Genomic DNA, 18,818 nt, shown 5'->3' on the forward strand with positions numbered 1-18,818 from the left:
CACTGTTACTATGCCGCCAAGCACCTTTTTCACGGGTGCTATCGGTACCTGGCTTTCGAGAAGCTGCTGTTCAGCCCGTTACTCACACATATGCACCACACGCACAGCCAACGACCCACACACAATATGACCTACATGCCGAAAAGAGTCAAGGCGCAGTGGCCCTTATCTCGGACGGAGGTGGCGGCGATGCCACGTTGAGAAGACTGTCGTGTGCCTCTCCTACTCGCGCCACGGCTCGGAGCTAAGCTGTGAGGTATCATTGACTGATGCGCTCCCAGAACTGCCACGGACCTGCGCGTGTTTTGACCCCGGTGAGTCGACGATCCCGCTCAAGCATTACTTATAAGTATCTCCACACCGCAGCGCGCTGTCGCTCTTTCATCCCGCTCCCTCTCGCTCGAGGTCTACATGTGCTAGCACTCGATATCCGTCTGTGCCCACATGTGGTCGTGCAATCTTTCTCCAGACATCCTGTCGAACCAGACCCTGGCCGCCCTCGTATGTTCAGCTCCTCCAGACGACACCTCGGCATGCATAGCCATATGCCCGAACGCGGACCTCTCAGGCGTCGGCGTCCGTAGCGCGTTCTACATCCAGAGCTCCCTGAACAGTAAGTGTCATTAATTTCATGACTCTGATCCCTTTGAAGAGTACGGACGTCGGAGCCTCGATCATGGTCACAAGACACCCTTGATGTGGATAAATGAGATGCATTGGATGTGTCCGTGGTGCTGTTATCTATGCATGGTCCATGCTGTTTTATCGGTGCTGATTCGTCTGTTGCAGCCCTCTTGGTTGTGTTCTCCCGCCGGGACTCAGTGCCTAGCACATGGGCCGCCACCTTGCTCACTGGCGCCTTGGTTATCGCTGCGATGGTGCAGAAGTACAACCATGCTATCACGCTCCATCATGCCATTTTGACCTTGAAGTGAGTAATCACAATTTTTCTATCCTGATCTCTGTGCGCGTCACCCCATGCCCCCCGTTATACCAAAATACAGACTTTCGTACCTCTTTTTCCCTTCCCCGGGATCGAACCTTTACTGTGAAACCCTAACCCTCGACACATAAATTCCGAGCCTTTTCCTTCAACCCAGCATTTCCGATTCTATAGCTACCCAGGTGGTTAAGAATGTGTACTGACAACATATCAACAGTTTCGCTACGCTCTCGTGCATCAGCTCCCTTGCCGTTGCTCCTACGCTTTCCATCTGGCGGCTGACGCCCGGAGAGTACTACGGCAGACGGCTCGCGCGCGACATACTGGACGACGACGACGACGACCGAGACCGCATGATCCGAGACGCAGTCGAAACCATGACCCTGAAGAGCCGGCATAGGAAGCGCATCGAGCGCGCACAGAGCGGACAGCGGCTCATCCTCGCAATTGCGATCCTCACGCAGGTCGTACTCCAATGGGCATGGGGTATCTGGCTCTTCGTTTCTCCCGGATACAATCAGACGAACTGCTCTGGGCAGACGGACCTCATCTTCTTCATCCACCCCTTTACGGCCTCGTACATCAACGGAAACATGATCGTCTGGGTGCTCTGGCTGCTCTTCTCTCTGGGCATCACCATGTCCATGACGATTATCCTCGCGCTCACCAGTCCTTCGCGGGCGCGTCCACGCACCGTCCGCTCGTCTCCAGGGTCGACCATCGGCTCCCGCCTGTCTAGCACTCCAACGAGTGCGGTAACGCGACCGGTCTATGAGCATCTCTTCCACTCGGCAGCTGAGGTCTTCCCGGCGTTGAGAGAACAGGTTAAGCACTTCGTCTTTTGGTACAACATTGCATCCGTCATTCTTTGGGTCGTGTACATCACAGGTGAGTTTCGCAGTCCTTCTGCCTTGTTGTCGCACAGGTTCTTACCCCACAACACAGTCTCGGAGCTCCAAATCAGAGCCAACTGCATCTTTGACGGCGAGAACAGCATCGCGAGCTTCGGACAGGTCCGTCTCATCCACCGCTTCGCCCGTTCCGCCGTGATATCACTGACGTCGGCCCATCCTACCGTCAGATCACTGCATTGCTCCTTTCCCTAGCACCGCTCTGGAGCCTCACCGTCGCGGTCTACAAGTGGCACCAAATGCAGGTCAAGCTCAAGCGGCGCCGCAAACGTGACCAGCACTCCTCGTCGAGTAGCTCGGCCCTCGGCTCCCAGGTCGCGCTCTCGACTGTGGGCCCTGACGACGATAACGACGCCAGTTCCACCCACAACAAGGGTCCGGAGACCACCGTGACAGTCGTCGCAGCCCCCGCGTGTGAGCGGGCTGCGCCGGTCTCGACGATGCGCCCGCGCACGGCCCATACACGCACCCACGGAAGGGCGCGATCGCGTTCTCCCGCCCCTCCGCAGTCTCCATCATACGCCCGGCTCCTCTCTCTAGACCATCTGTACCTCCCGCGCACGTCTACAGAGGAGTGGAACGAGCTGGCTACGTTCCGTCCTGCGCAATGATCCAGTATCCGCTATTTATGACTACCTACATTGTTAGACTAGTATCTCATCCTCGCCTGCCAGATTGTATTTCTTGGATCACCCTGACTCTGCATCTCATCTCCTGATACCCTCCGTCATATCCTTCCATTGTAGTTGTACTCTTATTCGTATCTTATCACTCGCTATGATCTTTGATAATGTTCCTTGTAGGCTCGTAGAGATCACCACAGTGTATGCTTCGGGCGGGCTTGCTTGGCGTTTCACGCTCGCGCTCTGCTCCTCGCGCTGCCACGGTAGCTCACTACGATCCTCATTGCGTTAGACTCATAAAGGCCGCTCGCTCCGACGTTCAAGACGCTCTTCACGCCACCATGACTGCAGCGCTCCGACGCAGAACGTGGCCCCAGGGTCCTACAATACCACCCCACATGTTCGCCCGCACTCCCGACGTCGACGTTCAACGCAGAACATCTGATCTCCCACCGACCACGGCTCCTTGTTGTGCATGCTCCGAGCAGGTCACCGTTCGCTAGGTAATCCGCCATCGACGCCGGAGCGCGCGCAGCGTCATCTCGGCGTCGGTCCCCAGGGGTGCTTCGCACACGTTCTACAGCGAACAGCGAACCAAAGATGACGTCTGGGTGCTCTGATAACCAGAACGGCGGAAGTGTCGTAGAGACCGGGGATTGAACGGAGGCGCGACGGGGGCCTTCTTGTGCTGACCCGCCCTCGTCGGGTCCGGGTGCTTCGACCGGGGGTATGGCCTTGGTTGAAAGGGACCACCGGAGATCGCTGGGAAGGTGTAGATGGATTGAGTGGAAGACACACCGGCTTCTCTGAGGAAGCCAGGGACAAAGTCGCCGGACCTACTGTATGTACAGCGTCAAAGGTACTCTGGGCGGCTCCGGTCGACAGGCCTGCGGATTGTGATTGCGTGGATGTTGTAAAGCGTGTCTGTGCATTCATTACTCGATGTAAGCGGGTGCAGTTGCGATAGTACATGCGACGAGCGAGGTTGGACGATTGGAAGAGCGAGAACAGAGAGGCATGTGCCATGACTATGGTAAGTACGAAAGGTCATCAAGAATCGTGAGAGTGCAGCGAGAACGGGAAGCGAATTGGATGAGGGGAAATACTCGTATGGTGATGTGAACGTGAAGGCGCGAATACTAGCTTACAAATAATGATACAAGACTGCGGGTATGTTACGGAGACTGCGTGTGCGGCGATAGCTTACAGACACAGGATGAGCTGGGGGGGCCGAGGGACAGATACAGAGGTGACACAGAGTGACAGCGGTGAGAGCCAGAGTTCGCGAATGGTGACAATTAGACAGGATGTGGATGGGCGGCGCAGGATAGGCAGGTTGATTCTGAACGAAACCGAAGAGGGTCCGAGTCCGGGGAATGATGATGAAGCCTGAAGGCAATTCGGGGCACGAGAATAGGCCAGTGTCAGACACGCTCCGATAGCCGGCGGCTGAGCGTGAGCCGCGCCCAGAGGAGGAACAGCGACCCCGCGACGACCGCGATGCCCGCCAGGAGAATCATGCCGAGGTATGACCCGTTGTTGGCCTTCAGGATTGCCCCGGCCGCAGGTCCTCCGCACAGCGCCCTGCGGTGATACCGTCAGTGACCACAGTCCGCACAACATTCGCCACAGGGGAAGAAGGCAACTCACGGGAACGATATGATGCTGTAGAGGATCCCGACGCGCGTTCCGATCTCCCTGATATCTGATATTTGGACAATGCAGGGGATGATGAGCGCGTTGAACGCTCCCGAAAAGAACCCGTAGACGGCGGCGAAAAGCATGATCGTGACGAGGTTCGTCGTGAATGGCCAGAAGACGAGGATGGAGAGGCCGGAGAGGAAACCGCAGGGAACGATGATGTTGAACTTGCCAAGGGAATCGGAAACGAAGGGAGGCAGCAGGCGGCCGAGAATCCCTCCCGCGTTCATTACTGATAGGACGTAGAACGCCATCTCGGAAGAGATGCCATGTGCGGTGGAGTAATCCACGATGTAGAAAAAGGGGATGAAGAGTCCTGTTGAGTTGTGAGTGCATGTGTCAAGTCATAAGAATGAGGACTAACCTAGACAAATGAGAATGCTTCCGACGACGACGAGCATGAATGATACGTCTCGGAACGTCTTAGTGTCTAGCCATGGTGCACTCTGAGAAGGCGCAGACAGGTTGCTGGAGACGGCGAGGATCGCGAACGTGCAGAGCGCGAGCGTGACGAAACCCGTAATGCGGACAGTCCATGCGAAGCCTAGACGAGCGAAGAGCTGCTGGTACATGATTGGCCAGGTGACTCCTCCTATGTGTCGCGTTCAGTGGTGTACACATGCAGGAAAGTGCGTGTCTGCTCACCGACGCCAGACCCTGCAATCGCGATACCCAATGTAGTACCCCTATACTGACGGAAGTAGGTCGAAATCGCGGCAAGACTGGGGTAGAAGCTAGAAACGAGGAGATGAGCTCAAGCTTTCAGAAAGAGAAGCAGCGGAAGTGACGTACACAGTCCCGATGCCCACCCCAACCAGAATTCCTTGTGCCAGAATGTATTGGTAGTATTGTGTTGAGACGCTCGTCAACATCGTGCCGAGGACGAGGACCAAGCTCCCGGTGACCATGATTGGCCGCGGGCCATAGGCATCAAAAAGCCGACCAACGAACGCGCCCTGCCGGTACCTGCATGTCAGTAATGTCCGAGGAAACATGCTCGGGCGGAACTAACGGAGAAGAAGAAGACCCATAACTGCAGCGATCCGATCCACGCGATGGTCGAAGGGGGAAATTGATGTAGCTGGTGTTCCGCGTACCACGCTTGAAATGTACCGAACGAATTGAGCTGGCCGAACGTGCAGAAAAGAGCCAGAAATGCGCCGAGAACCGTCAGCCATGCGCGTGCACCGCCGTCGGGGAAGATGGTCTCGGTGCTCAGTATTGAGGGTCGTGGTGAGAGGGGCTCGTCGACCGCGGTCGCGGTCGCGGAGAGCGTAGCCAACGACTCCTTGCGGAAAGGTTCCTTCAAGTCGCCGAGGTGGGCGCACTTCTCGATGTCGGCCATGGATAGAGGTGTCTGGTGCGAGACTCGACCGGAGAGCCTCTAGCAGGGGTGCGGGACTGGGGCGGGGGCAGGGATGTCGAGAAACGTGGGGGGAAAACAGGCCAATATATGGACGGCGCGAGCTGTGCGCTGCGCCGCCCTCGGGTCGAATGCTGTCAATGGGATGCGAACGCAAATGTCATACCTCGCCCCGATCCGTGCTGTCGCCCGGGAAGCAGCCGTGGCTCGCAGTCGGGGGACGTTCCCGGCAAGGAGAATAAAGCGGCTGACACGGGCATTCTCCCAGAAATGGCCAGGAACGTTGCGTTTATTCTGTAATCATCCGACGCAGGCAGTCGGCGTGGCCGAGCAGGCTCCGCGTGAGCGGAAGACGCGTGCGAAGCGTAGCGGAGAATGGAAGTCGCACATCGCTCTTTCCGCCGTCCTCGGAGGCAAACCGCGGCGCCTATCGCCCGCTGCGAACTCGCGCCCTGGAGCCGTCGTCGCTGTTGGATTCACGTGAACCCCGACCCCACGCCATGCAAGTCGTACGCACCTGCACTAGTCCCATTGTATCTTCCGCATGCGGCTGTACGTCACTAAAGGCCAAATATCGCTTGGCGTCCCGCTCAAATCTCCGGGTCGTTCGGATAGAGCACCGGTTACTCATCCAAAGGCTGCCCCGGTCCCGCCCTCGCTAGCGTATTTGCTTTCAGTGTACTGAAATTGAGCATACGATAGTCAGTACGTACTCGGCGCATCTTGCGTAGTTGTCCTTGCTCGTCGGACCTCTGAGCTCTTTTGTTTTTCGGACGACTCCCACGCCATGCGAACTCCGGGATCCAGCCACCTGTTGACCGTAACAACATCAGCCGTGGCCCCTTGCACGCACCGCCTTGCGGCTGGGATTGGTAGCCGGCGAATGTAAGTGTTGAACGGATGACTTTGACTGGGCAGTGCTTCAGATCCAGATATGCATTGCATGCTGACAGCTCACGTAAATCTTAGATGGAGCCGCTCAGCACTGGTTTCCCACGTACCTCTGATATATTGACATATGTACGATAAACTGGCCACTGCGGATGCTTGAAGAGGTCTTCATTGCATGCAGTAGCGGTGTGCAGTTTTGAGGCAGTGTCCCTGTGCATGTAACTGAGACATGCCATTGAGCGACAGCCTCTTCCGCGAGAGAATAACAAAAAAGGAACATACTCATACATACAACAACGGCCTGGAATGCCCGGGCTACCCCCGGACATGGCCTACCTAGATGGTATAAAGGAGACGCTTCGGCGCATGTGCAATTCTGGTCCAACGACCGAGAATGCGAGATCACTGGAGCCCGATTGAGTTTGTGGCGACCAGGGAGGCAGGGTGAATCCAGTCACGACGTATCAACAAACAGGGCTATGCTTGCCAACAGCCATTGACTGAGACGTGATGACTTGAAAATAGGTTCAGCAGACATGTCGGAGTGTCGCAGTCAAGGAATACAAGCAGCGCGATGCGTCTGCAACGGTGGGGCTCGTTCCAGTGATTGTCTAGGCTCGTGAGGACGATAGCCACTGGTCTGGTAGCAAAATCCATGCACGTTCCAGAGGAATGCTGATACGCAACAGTCAAAAGCATATACAGAGGTATGGGATCTGGGACGTACCTCAAGGAGTCCAGCCGGTGCCCGCAACGACTCGGAAGAACTCCATCAAAACTCAGTTCGGAAGATCGCAGAGACCTGGAAGAGCGCTATACCGTCAATAATCTCGTACTATCGTATCGTTTCCAGGATTCTATGTTCTAGGGTGTCTGAGATACTACGACGATGGTGGTGGTTCGGGAAGAGAGAACTCGAGATGGGCGCTTAGGCACTTATTAACTCTCGCACGTAAGTAGAATCTATGAAATAAATCTCTGTAAGCCACCGGATTTACCGAGTAAGTAAATTCGCTGGTGTGACTACAAAAATTTAATCACTGGTTCCTATCATCACTGTCCGACCTTCTACCGCAACTACAGTTCACCTCTTCGCACTGCGACTTCATGCCTACCAGTCATGCGGCGTTCTGACAAGCGGTTTTAACGACAGCTATCCGTAGCTTGCCACGAATAGCTTAGTGATGATACAAGCCGGTCACCGCGAGGACTCCGACTCGGAGGTTGCATACTGTCGCTGATGCGCCCCCAATCCTCCGTACGTATGTCGACTTCGAGTTCGAAGACAAAGTACTGACAGATTTCTCCTGATAGACAACACGGTGCACGCTCGTGGTCGATGACTCCTGAGGGACGGGAAATCATTTCGCAAATTGCTGCTTAGCAGAGCAGTGAGTGAGCACCAGAGATAAGGTGCCGGCCCGGTGTGCCACCATCCCTCAAGTAAACTACAATCACAACAGCTTTGCGGTGATGGCACAGACCTGTCCGTCTGCGTGCAGGGAGTGATCACTCGAGGCCGAATCTTGACACTTGACAGCTCAAGCGAGCAGACGGAGCCGCTACTTCGCAATAACCACACCAACTAGACACCAGATCCAAACCTCCACTGTGAGTACCATCGCGGTCGCGTTTGTAATGTCTTCCAAAGCAAGCTGTGCGCGTCCCTGATCGAGAAGTATCTTATCAGACAAACGATGCGCTGCAGGTGACCGTATCGCGTTTTTTAAACGCGTCGCGCAGCGTGTCGGGCAATCAACGAGGTAATTGGCGGTCACCAGAGGTCACCGTTGAGTAATATCTCTCCGCCCTTCCGCCATCCCGCGGTCTAGATGCCACTATTACACTCTGCTCGTCCCCGCACCAAGTCACGCCTCCAGAGATGATGTTCGGACCATCGGCCTTCGCTCGCCCTCAACATTGGTTGGACTCGGGCGGCAACGACTCGAATCCCCAGCTGTTGCTCGTCCTCTTTCCATCATGTCCTCCGAAAATGTCTCGCCTTCGCGCACCCAACGATCTCGACGACAATCTGGCTCAGTGTCCACGACGGATACTCTTCCTACGATCATGGTTCCCATAGACGAAAAGACTCTACAGAGCCCCAAAAAGGACTTCGGGTTCCTTCCCATTCCACGACGAATACGACATGACCCGGACAACCCTACAACATTCGGACTAGGCATGAATGTAATCTTTGGTGTAGCGAGTGCGTTCTGTGAGTAATTGGTGCAGCTAGCTCCATGTTGTAAGGAGGCTGAGACTATACCATATGCAGTCGTCGCGAACATGTACTACAGCCATCCACTGCTCAGTAAGTGGCAAGTTGCTACGGTCTCCTCGTGTACTCCTCTGACGATAATCTGCACAGTTCAGTTAGCAGAAGATTTCGGGACCACGTACCACACGGTTTCGATCATCCCGACCCTACTACAAGCTGGGTGAGTGAGATCTCGATGATCTGTCTTCACGTAAAGGGCTCACGAGCGTCCTGACGCACAACCTCAGGTATGCCGTCGGCCTGGTCCTCGTTTGCCCACTTGGAGACCTCGTACGCAGACGACAACTCAACCTCCTCCTCACGTTCGTCGCAGCCAGCCTCACCATCGGGCTCGCCGTAACCTCGAACTTCTCCGTGTTTGCTGCGCTCTCCTTCCTCATCGGGTTCTGCTCTGTCGTGCCGCAAATCCTGATGCCCCTAGCCGTCGACCTCTCTCCTCCCCACCGACGTGCATCCTGCCTCTCGATCGTCCTCTCCGGACTGATCCTCGGCGTTCTCCTCGCACGTGTCTTCTCCGGGATCATCGCGCAGTTCATAACATGGCGCGCCGTGTTCTGGATAGCCGTCGGGGTGCAATACGTGCTCTGTCTCGTGCTGTACTTCGTACTCCCGGACTACCCGGCGAAGAATAAGGGACAGACATACTTCGGCATCCTGAAGAGTATGGCGAAATACGCTGTCACGGAACCGCTACTTGTGCAGGCCATTGCGATCAACTTGCCATCGAGCGCGTGCTTCACCAACTGGTGGGTCACCCTGACCTTCCTTCTAGGCGGACCGCCGTACAACTACCCGACGTAAGCTTCCTTCTGCTCAGCGTGGAGACTCGGGATTCTCATTTTAGTTGATCTAAGGGTTACTATCGGCCTGTTCGGGCTCATCGGTATGATAGGGATGGTGGCCGCTCCTTTCATTGGTCGCGGGATTGATAAGCTCGTGACGTGGTATGCGACTCTCGTCGGCATGGTCCTCCTACTCCTCATCTTCATCCTCCAAACCGCCGCAGTCGGGTATAACGTCGCGGTGGTGGTGATCATCTGCATCGGGATCGACATCTTCCGTCAACTGCAAACCGTCTCCCTCACGAGTGCCGTGCTTAGCATCGATGCGAATGCGCGCTCCCGCCTGAACGCAGTGCTTATCCTTTCGGTACGTCGTCTCGTTGCATTGCGGGATGGGCTGCATTGACGTGATATGATGCAGCTCTTCCTGGGGCAAGTGACTGGCACCGCAGTGGGCTCGAAGGTGTTCACGCAGTACGGCTGGCGCGCGGATGCCGCACTCAACGTCGGGTGGACATTCCTGACGGTCATCGTCCAGCTTCTTCGTGGACCGCATGTCCCGCGGTATACCTGGTTCGGATGGAAGGGTGGTTGTTACCCAATACGCAAGCCGAAGCCTCCTGTCAACGATGGCGGAGCCACAAGCTCGGATCCGGGGAACGATGCGCCGACTGGTGGGGAACTTGTCGAGGATGCCGGAGAGAAGGGGACCTCGGAGAAGTCTGAAGGTAGCGTTGCCTCGCGTTCTGTTAAGCAGAGCGGGTGTAGCAGCGTGGAGACCCGGGAGAAGAGCATAGTATGACCGGCCTACCGGTCGACGTAGACAGTACTCACTTACAGCATATCATAGACAAGTATCAGGCGACTTTGAGGCAGCAGGAAAATCATTCGGCCACATGGCCGTACCCCATGAGCTTTTTGCATGACTTTCAGTTCGATCTGTGCGCCACGGTGGCAGCACTAGCTCAACTTCCAGCGTATGAGATGCTATTAGTATGAGATGCCGGCCACTGAAGGAGACCGGGCCGGGGTGCCTTACCCCGCACAGGCTCGGCTTCTCAAAGTTGCCGCCCCGCACGCCCGGCGCACATAAACCCACCTCTTCCCCTTGATGTCCTCTCTGGCCTCTCTTGCTTTCTTGCTCTCATCAACATCACTATGGCCTCCTTCCAGGTACAAAACCTCTTCGACGTCAAAGGCAAGGTCGTGCTGGTCACGGGCGGGAGCCGCGGTATCGGGAAGATGGTGCGTGTCGGACGACTGTGGCGGGGACAGCGAAGGGGCTCACAAGCAAGTAGATCGCGACTGGGTTCGTCAAGAACGGCGCGAAGGTGCGTGAGGGCGATGCGTACGAGGGGGACGTGTGTTGACACGCTTCGCGGAAGGTGTACATCTCGTCCAGGTCTGCGAAGGACTGCGCTGCGACGGAGAAGGAGCTGAACGCGCTCGGGCCCGGGAAGTGTGTCGCGCTGCCGGCGGACATGCAGAAGCTGGAGGAGGTCGAGAGACTGGTGAAGGAGCTGAGCGCGAGGGAGAAGGCGCTGCACGTCCTCGTGAACAACGCCGGGGCTGCATGGGGAGACACGCTTGATGAATACCCAGTGCGTACATGGCTTCTGATCTTCCTTTCCGAGCGCATCGCCAGAGCGCGATTGCTGATATGGTAATTTGATTGCAGGATGCTGCTTGGACGAAGCTTCTCACCCTTAACCTCCAACGCGTGTTCACCCTCACGCAGAAGTGCCTTCCCCTTCTTCGCGCAGGTGCCGAGCAGGGCGGTGTGGACGACAACGTATACCGAGACCCGGCACGTATCATCAACGTAAGTCTCTCACCGAGTCCCCACTCGTCCGGACAAGCACTCACACGACGCGCAGATCGGCTCGGTCGAAGGTCTCGTTGTCCCCGCACACGAGACGTACGCGTATTCGGCCTCGAAGGCAGGTCTGCACCACCTCAGCCGGAACCTCGCCGGACGACTGGGCTCCGAGGGTATCACGAGCAACACGCTCGCATGCGGTACGTCTCCGTGCCCCCCGGAGTGGTGCTTGTTCCTGCTGCTGACATGCTCATGCGTCCTCCCTGGCAGGTCCCTTCGAGAGCAAGAGTACGTCTCCCGGAGCAGTTGCTGTTGTGTTCTCTTACTGATCTCTTTGCAGTGATGGCGCACACCCTACGCGAGCAGGGCGAGATCATCAAGGCGAACATCCCACTCGGGCGCATTGGTACGCCCGAGGACGTCGCCGGCACGTGCATCTTCCTTTCCAGCCGCGCAGGGTCATACGTCAACGGTGCGACCATCCAGCTCGATGGCGGAAGCGTTGTGCGGCCGAAGCTCTGACTGGTGGGAAGTTGGCAAGGACTCAATTGTACTGGTATTATTCGTCTGTCTAAGGGAGACAAGGATTGCATCGACTTTATTGGTTTTCATGGAACATAGATATATGATTCAGCATGCTCTGAAAATTTGCAAAGAAAAAGGGTACCCGGGATCGACACCAGCAGGCTTCGAACCTGCGCTGCCCCTTTGCACATGCCCTGGCCTTTTCTTATGGTTATCAATGTAGTAGTCAACAATGACTTTGATGCAACTCTGCGGCCGCCAGATGTAATAAATCGCAAGGTCTTCAATTCCTTTATCTTGGTCCTGTTCAGGTTCAATAAGTGACTTCAAAGGGAGGAGGACGGTGCTCACCTTCAACGCCCCGTATATAGCACGTACAATTTGTGGCAGTACTGGCGTCTTCGACGATTTCACTGAGCAGTAGGCGTTCATCGATCGCTCGCGGCGAGGAAGACCGCGTGCCCGCAACTGGAGGATGATAATCACCATTGTCAGCACATGAAGATCTAGACAGAGCCATGACATTCACCTGGACGTTGATGCATTGCTTGCCAATAGCACACTCGAGTTTGGTGAACGAGAGGCTCAGATGACGGCCATGTTTCCCCTGGTATATAACGTCCACGGTGCTCCAAAACTCATCATCGTACAATGCCCACTCCAACGGCAGGCATGCCACCTTGTGGCGCACTCCGCCAATGGTGGCTTGCGCCTCCGAGATCCTGTCGTCGGGGGTTTCAGGTGAGTCGTAGCGCTCGAGCATCGGCGGCGACGTTGCCCGCATCGGAGAGAAGGGACGGCGGATGGTCTTGATGGCACGGTGTCTCCGCGCTGTGGAAGGTTTCTTGCGGTGAACGCTCTTCCGTGCCTTGGCGGCATGGTGTTTCTGGGATCGGGGTTGACGTTGAGGGCGCAAACCGCGCTGCCCGTCATGATGAGTGAAGGACACTCGAGCGGCATCGGGAACAGCTCCAGGGGTAGCACTTCGCGTGTGTAGAGTTGGCGGGTTCTCATCGACTGCGGGTAGCGTCGAGGCGTAGTCAGAATACTCATCTCCCCAGTCGATGATGGTGTTAGCGCTGTCCGAGCGATATGGGATATTGCGAGGTATACGTCTGCCATCTGCTGGCCTAGCGATGACCGGACGCGAAGTGTACCTGCTGATATGAGCGTCCGCAGCACCGGCCTGGGGGGTATCACGTTGGAGTTTGACTTCCGGAGTGGGACTTCTTCGTAAACTGGGAGACTCAGTGAACCGGGGCATCCATGCGAGGGCCTTTCCAGGTTTCGTCTCGGAGTCATCGAGAGGATCATTGGCACGGGGACAGCTAACCGGGTCGCCTACATAGAAGCACCTCAGTAAGCTGTGTGTCGACGTATTTGTGCATCTGTGCATGGACGTACTGTAGTCTACATCATGATCTTCGTTGTTGCAACGTTCTTCCACGGGCTCGGATTTGAGCATCTATATATACCGGCACAAGCTCAGCGGGATCCGGACGGTAGGGCAATACCGGTGTGGCGGAGACTTACGAGAGTTCCGGCATAAGAAAAATTGTGGCGATGATCTCTGCGTGCCGCCATGAGCCCGTAGTCCTCTTGGGGAGGATAACCGTACCCGAGCGGCGAGCTTCCACCCCAGCCGAGTAAAAGCTCTTGGGACCCTCGGCTCTCCCCCGGCTGTTCATAGGAATGGGAACGGGACCTGGCGATGCCGTCGTCTGGGATCGGCGTCGACCTATCCATAGACGTGAGTTGTTCTACCTCGAATTCATCATGGTCGTCATCATCATCATCGAGTCCAAGTGGGTCTGCGCTATCGCTACTCGGATGGCCGTCATCAGCTCGGTCACCCGATGCGTCGCGGTCCACATCTTCAGCAATAACGTCGTCGTCTTCTTCTTCGACCTGACCGCTCGCATTCGTCGTTGCACAGGGATTGGGACCAGTCTGAGTCTGCAGACCCAGCTCGACTGTGGCGTCCGAGTCAATCGCGGAGGGGTCAGAGTAGACTTGGGTCTCTGCAGGAGGAGTGGAGCCAACGCATGCGGAGGGCGGCAAGTCCCGGTCTGGGCTGATAAGGTACTGGAGAGCGGCTGGGACTCGGAGAGGTGAGTCCATGACGAAGCAGGTGTCGGTACCCCGTAGAAAAGTTGGAACCGTATCTCGGAGCTTATATTACAGCCTGTATCCCTATCCGGCCCAAGCGTCCGCATGCACAGCGCCACAAGCGAGCGGCTGAGGAGGCGTACATGAACCTTGAAATCAGGAGAGGAGGCGGGGCGAAGTGGGCGGTGCCTCCAGGTGAATGAGGTGTGTCGACCGGGAAACCGGGATTTATGGTTGGCAACCACTGAAATATAATAGCACGCCAATAACGCATTCGAAAATGCCTCAAAGACAATAGTGCTCGTATTGATCCTGAATCCGCCACCGTCAAGTGAGAATACGACGTTACTAGACAGCGGTTCCGAGTCACTTACATGTGATCATCATATCTTTCATCGTCTGGCTCGTGGTCGTGCCAGCACGTATTCAAAAGGGTCTGATTTGAGGTTATAACCCTCCGCAGGGTTCCAGGTGTAATTGTCCATGATAGTTTGCGAGAGCTGATGAGAGTTCGGAGGAAGCTTACATGATATGAACAAGCGCCCTGCAACTTGTTCATGTGTTACCATCTGGACGTCTCGCCGGTTGCTGTTCTAAGTGTTTCATCTCAGCTTGACACCTTCACGACGACAAAGTCGCGTCTGCCAACGATGCTGAATGTCTGCGACATGCGAAGATTACACAGGACGGCTCTCAACACAGAACACCTGCCGCCGCTTGGTTTGCCCGTTGACAGGAGCATCGTCGTCGTGCACGACGGTGCCCCGTACTTGTGCTCGGGCATGACTGCCGAGTTGTACGACTTGGCTCACAATTGAATTTGGCTCGAAACGCGGTGATAGTGTCTCTCCAGAGTTCAATTGTCCCTGAATTGGTAGACATATCGAACCTCGTGTCGATGCGCCGCATCGTTCGCCGTCATTTTGGTGGAGGACAACGAATTGACGACTTCTGCATTTTCTCCAGGTATATATAGACGACAGATCCTTTGGGAGGAAGCACAAACACACACGAACATGCCTCGCTCCCCTGATAGCACCTCCTCGGTCTCGAACTCTTCCGCGAAACCTTATGATCGCCCTTCCCCGGGGCCAGGACGGTCGAAGGGTAAGTGTGGACATCTGCTGTGTTGCAATTCCTCATCTGATCATACACGTATCACAGGGAAAGGTCGCGATACGACTCTTTTGGACAGTCCAGGATTTGACGGGAGCGGCTATGAGAGCACGCAGTCGCCACTTCCAACCTCAACGCCGTCCCCTTCCTTGCCGCCGCAACCTCTCTTCGATCCATCCCACCCAGCACTGCTTCCCAATACTCCCTCCAGTACCACACCTCAGTCGTACTTGTTCCCCGCCGGCTCAAACGCAGACCAGGATAACTCCGTTGATACCGAGTCTAGTGCCACCCCCTTGAGCACATTTCCGGATATGGATGGGAACATCGGTTCGGAAGAGTCAGGAGTAACGGCGGACGATGATTTCGAAGCTGCATCTGACTTCAAGGATCTCCTTGGTCCGCGACGAGACAGTCTTGACGAGGAGATGTCCTCCAATGCTGAATCTGACTCAAGGGATGTTTCGCCGCGACGAGACAGCATTGACGAATCGATGGACCGCGATGCTGAGTCCGATGCCACTATGTCGGACGGAGATACCAGGGAGCTATCTGCGGAGACGGAGGAGGTTGTCGTCGAAACTCCCAGAGATCACGAATCTCGGCGATCCGTCTTTCAAGTGCCGTCTCCGATCCAGGATGAGGAGCGCCACTCCCCCGAGGCGCGCCTCTCTGTGGACAATCCAAGAGAGCCTTCGCTGCCTTGCGACTCGGAGCAGGGACATCCCTCAGGCTCCCCCTTTCCCGCACCGCCGCCCCTCGGCTATACGGGCCTTGCTCGCGAGCACAGCGACCTCGACTTGCCTACCGCTGGGGAGGTCACAATCACAGTTCACACCAGAACCTCCGCGCCACCGCACTCCGCCGAGGACTCGAAACGTACATATACATACAAGATTCGTCGGGGCTTTCAAGTTGATTTTTCGGCCGTTATCAAGTTCACGCCCGATGGGAATTTCGAAACAGCGTGCAATGAGACCTTGAGGGCGATAGACCCCATTACTACAGGTGTCGCGACCCCAGAGGATCCACGGCAACAGAATCGTGTTGCCGTACCTCATAACAGGGACACGGACGACACGCAGCCTGTATCACAGTCCCCCCCTGTCCAGGCAGTCGCTAGTGGAAACAAAGGCGTGTCGTATACGGATACGGTGCAGTCCCCCCCGTCTTCGAGACCGTTGATACCCACGCATGAGGCAGACACTGTCTCAGCTGCTGCTCCGTTCAGCACCTGTTGCCAAACAGCGCAGTACGCTGTGTCTAAAGCTTCCGCTGGCTACGTTGGTGGCGACCCTCAGGCTCCTGAGCTTGAGACTCCGAACTTTGGAGCTTTCGGACCTCCGCTTCAACAACGATCGTTCCTGAACGAAGACATCTCCTCTGGAATGTTCGCAGGCGACCAGAGCAATGCGGAATCTTGCCAGTTCAACCCGGACATGCTCGTCAGTGGATTCATAACGGAAGAGGACATCACTTGGCTCAATGCATTCACGAAACAGAGCGCTCCGCTCCCACCCTCACCTACTCCAGTCCACGGGACCGTTGACATGAACGGATCTTCTGGAGCCATGGATTCACTCGACACCCTCGGCAGGCTCGAGGAAGACATCATGAAGTTGGAGAAAAAGGTGGAGGAGATGAGGTTGATCTTGAAATCGCAATTGGAACCTATGAACAGCCTTACTACATGTACTAGTACTTACTGATGAAGAACGATTAATTTGTTTTGTTCAAAAGGATATTGACAGCACAGTAGTTCTTACTTACGTAACACTTGTGGCACGAAGCGCTCGTAACGGTTAGTTCCACGTAAGTAACGGGATTCACGCCTTGTCTCTCCGTCCACATCCAGTCTTCTTCACAACTCTCTCCGACACAGCAAAACAATGGCTGATCCTACCAAGGCAGAGACAGAACACGTTTTCAGAGTTCTGAAGGCACAGAAGGCGAACAAGGTATGTATAACGGCTCGTACATTAGCATGCGAGTGGTTGATTCGTGTCTGCAGATGTGTTTCGATTGCCAGGCTCGCAATCCAACATGGTCGAGCGTAACTTTCGGCGTGTACATTTGCTTGGACTGCTCTAGCGTTCACCGGAACATGGGCGTGCACATTAGTTTCGTCCGGTGAGCTGCCTGATGTGAACATGCGCATCGGGGTGCTGACCGCCCCGAAGATCCACCAACCTAGACAGCTGGCAGCTCAACCAGTTGCGCACGATGAAAGTCGGAGGAAACGCGTCTGCCACAGATTTTTTCAACAAGCACGGCGGCGCTGCGCTGCTCAACGACTCGGACACGAAGAAGAAGTACTCGAGCAAGGTTGCGGAGCTGTACAAGGAAGAGCTTGCTCGCCGGGTGAAGGAGGACGCCGCAAGGTGAGTAGTTGCTACCTCCCTCCTCTCTAGAGACAATGGTGCGACGAAGAGCACAGACATCCCGACAAGGTCGTCGTCGATGGTCCTGAGCCTGTTTCTACACCTACGGCCCAGGGCGGTGACGATGACGACTTCTTCTCTTCCTGGGACAAGCCTGCTACCCCCAAGCCTGCCCCTACTTCCTCCAAACCCACCGCACCCCCCATCATCGGAAGGTCTGCCAGCGCCGGTGCTGCCGCACCCAGAACCATAAGCTCTGCTTCCCTTCGCTCCAACTCGACAACACCTACTACATCACGACCAGCGTCCAAGCTTGGAGCGTCTCGCCTCAATTCATCCAATCCTGTTACCAGCACCGCTTCTTCTGCGCACAAGAAGTCCAAACTCGGGGGACTTGGCGCGAAGAAGGCAGCCGCACCTGTCAACTTTGAGGAGGCAGAGCGAAAGGCCGCCGAAGAGGCGGAGCGTATACGGCAGCTGGGCTATGATCGTGAGCGGGAGAAGGCTGAAGAGGAAGCGCGTGCTCGTCTCGCGGCAGAGCAGTCTGCAGCGACCAAGGCCAAGTCCCCCGTTACGAAGTCGACACCGATCACCCCCGCTGTAGCTGCACCGAAGGGCAGTGCACAGGACATGGAGCGGCTGGGCATGGGTATGAAGCGGTTGGGCTTCGGAGGAGTGCCTGCAGCAGCGGCTGCATCTACGAGGTGAGTTCTTCCTTGTCGTTCTTCCGACGATGACACCGAACTCCATTCACATCAGCTCTGCCGCTGCGATTGACGACGCACCAACGTTCGCGCGCGAGAAGTTCGGCAACCAGAGAGCGATCTCCTCCGACATGTATTTCGGACGCGGCTCGTATGACCCTGCTGCGACTGCGGAGGCTCAGACTCGGTTGCAGTCCTTCCAGGGCGCGCAGTCCATATCGTCGAACCAGTACTTTGGGAGGGACGAGGAAGAAGAGCTCGCCATGGCTCATGGCCAAGACGGCCTACTCGGGGACGGTACACTTGCAGGGCTGGAGGTTGCTGCAAAGGACGCCATTTCAAGAGTTCTGGCAAACCCAGATGTGCAGAACGTCGGCGAGAGTATCCGCCAGGGAGCAATGAAGGTACGTTATGTCTCCGTCTTTTCCCCTCGCAGTTACCTAATATGATCTACCAGCTCTCCGATTACCTCGCGCAGATGTCGGAACGGTGATGCAATCTTGGTTCATCGGTACGTATTCGCGGTTGCCACTTGGGTTAGAGGGAAAAGTTGGGTTTCGGCGCGGCATTCCGTTCTTCAAATCGAGGCACTTCTGGCAGCACACTTGGCTTGTCCTATGTCCTCTACTTTCTGGCTATTTATCTTTTTCGGTTGGACGCTACATGCAT

General features: G+C 55.9%; 6 protein-coding genes across 6 annotated transcripts; 4 read left to right on the forward strand and 2 right to left on the reverse strand.

The window, feature by feature from the left end:
• Positions 1–48: 48 nt before the first annotated feature.
• On the forward strand, positions 49–2,675 carry L226DRAFT_537871 (uncharacterized protein). The gene is made up of 5 exons (XM_067681392.1): positions 49–613; positions 790–931; positions 1,161–1,831; positions 1,889–1,956; positions 2,025–2,675. The coding sequence occupies exons 1-5, from the start codon at positions 445–447 to the stop codon at positions 2,463–2,465; spliced, it is 1,491 nt and encodes a 496-aa protein (XP_067532170.1). The 5' UTR covers positions 49–444; the 3' UTR covers positions 2,466–2,675.
• A 1,226-nt stretch (positions 2,676–3,901) lies between these two features.
• Positions 3,902–5,523, reverse strand: L226DRAFT_468199 (MFS general substrate transporter; the record flags this gene model as incomplete). The annotated part of the gene is made up of 6 exons (XM_067676124.1): positions 3,902–4,061; positions 4,128–4,494; positions 4,543–4,770; positions 4,824–4,912; positions 4,971–5,134; positions 5,191–5,523. The coding sequence occupies 6 exons, from the start codon at positions 5,521–5,523 to the stop codon at positions 3,902–3,904; spliced, it is 1,341 nt and encodes a 446-aa protein (XP_067532171.1).
• A 2,928-nt stretch (positions 5,524–8,451) lies between these two features.
• L226DRAFT_439614 (MFS general substrate transporter) lies at positions 8,452–10,114 on the forward strand (the record flags this gene model as incomplete). Its single annotated transcript, XM_067674805.1, has 6 exons — positions 8,452–8,650; positions 8,711–8,746; positions 8,804–8,873; positions 8,941–9,510; positions 9,568–9,862; positions 9,917–10,114. Coding segments are annotated over 6 exons (1,368 nt in total), but the record flags the coding sequence as incomplete, so codon positions are not given.
• A 487-nt stretch (positions 10,115–10,601) lies between these two features.
• L226DRAFT_554384 (NAD-P-binding protein) lies at positions 10,602–12,115 on the forward strand. The gene is made up of 7 exons (XM_067682995.1): positions 10,602–10,740; positions 10,794–10,826; positions 10,881–11,096; positions 11,174–11,317; positions 11,373–11,514; positions 11,585–11,602; positions 11,655–12,115. The coding sequence occupies exons 1-7, from the start codon at positions 10,654–10,656 to the stop codon at positions 11,834–11,836; spliced, it is 822 nt and encodes a 273-aa protein (XP_067532173.1). The 5' UTR covers positions 10,602–10,653; the 3' UTR covers positions 11,837–12,115.
• On the reverse strand, positions 11,945–14,097 carry L226DRAFT_615360 (uncharacterized protein; the record flags this gene model as incomplete). The annotated part of the gene is made up of 5 exons (XM_067686761.1): positions 13,373–14,097; positions 13,244–13,304; positions 12,369–13,180; positions 12,191–12,307; positions 11,945–12,142 (listed from the first exon to the last, which is right to left on the reverse strand). The coding sequence occupies exons 1-5, from the start codon at positions 13,958–13,960 to the stop codon at positions 11,945–11,947; spliced, it is 1,776 nt and encodes a 591-aa protein (XP_067532174.1). The 5' UTR covers positions 13,961–14,097.
• Positions 14,098–16,913: 2,816 nt separating this feature from the next.
• L226DRAFT_491350 (ArfGap-domain-containing protein) lies at positions 16,914–18,786 on the forward strand. Its single transcript, XM_067677354.1, has 6 exons — positions 16,914–17,022; positions 17,076–17,194; positions 17,245–17,445; positions 17,502–18,149; positions 18,205–18,553; positions 18,607–18,786. The coding sequence occupies exons 1-6, from the start codon at positions 16,954–16,956 to the stop codon at positions 18,640–18,642; spliced, it is 1,422 nt and encodes a 473-aa protein (XP_067532175.1). The 5' UTR covers positions 16,914–16,953; the 3' UTR covers positions 18,643–18,786.
• The last annotated feature ends 32 nt before the right edge of the window (positions 18,787–18,818 follow it).

Source organism: Lentinus tigrinus, assembly GCF_003813185.1.
Source record: "Lentinus tigrinus ALCF2SS1-7 unplaced genomic scaffold L226scaffold_28, whole genome shotgun sequence".
In the NCBI taxonomy this organism is placed as follows: domain Eukaryota; kingdom Fungi; phylum Basidiomycota; class Agaricomycetes; order Polyporales; family Polyporaceae; genus Lentinus; species Lentinus tigrinus.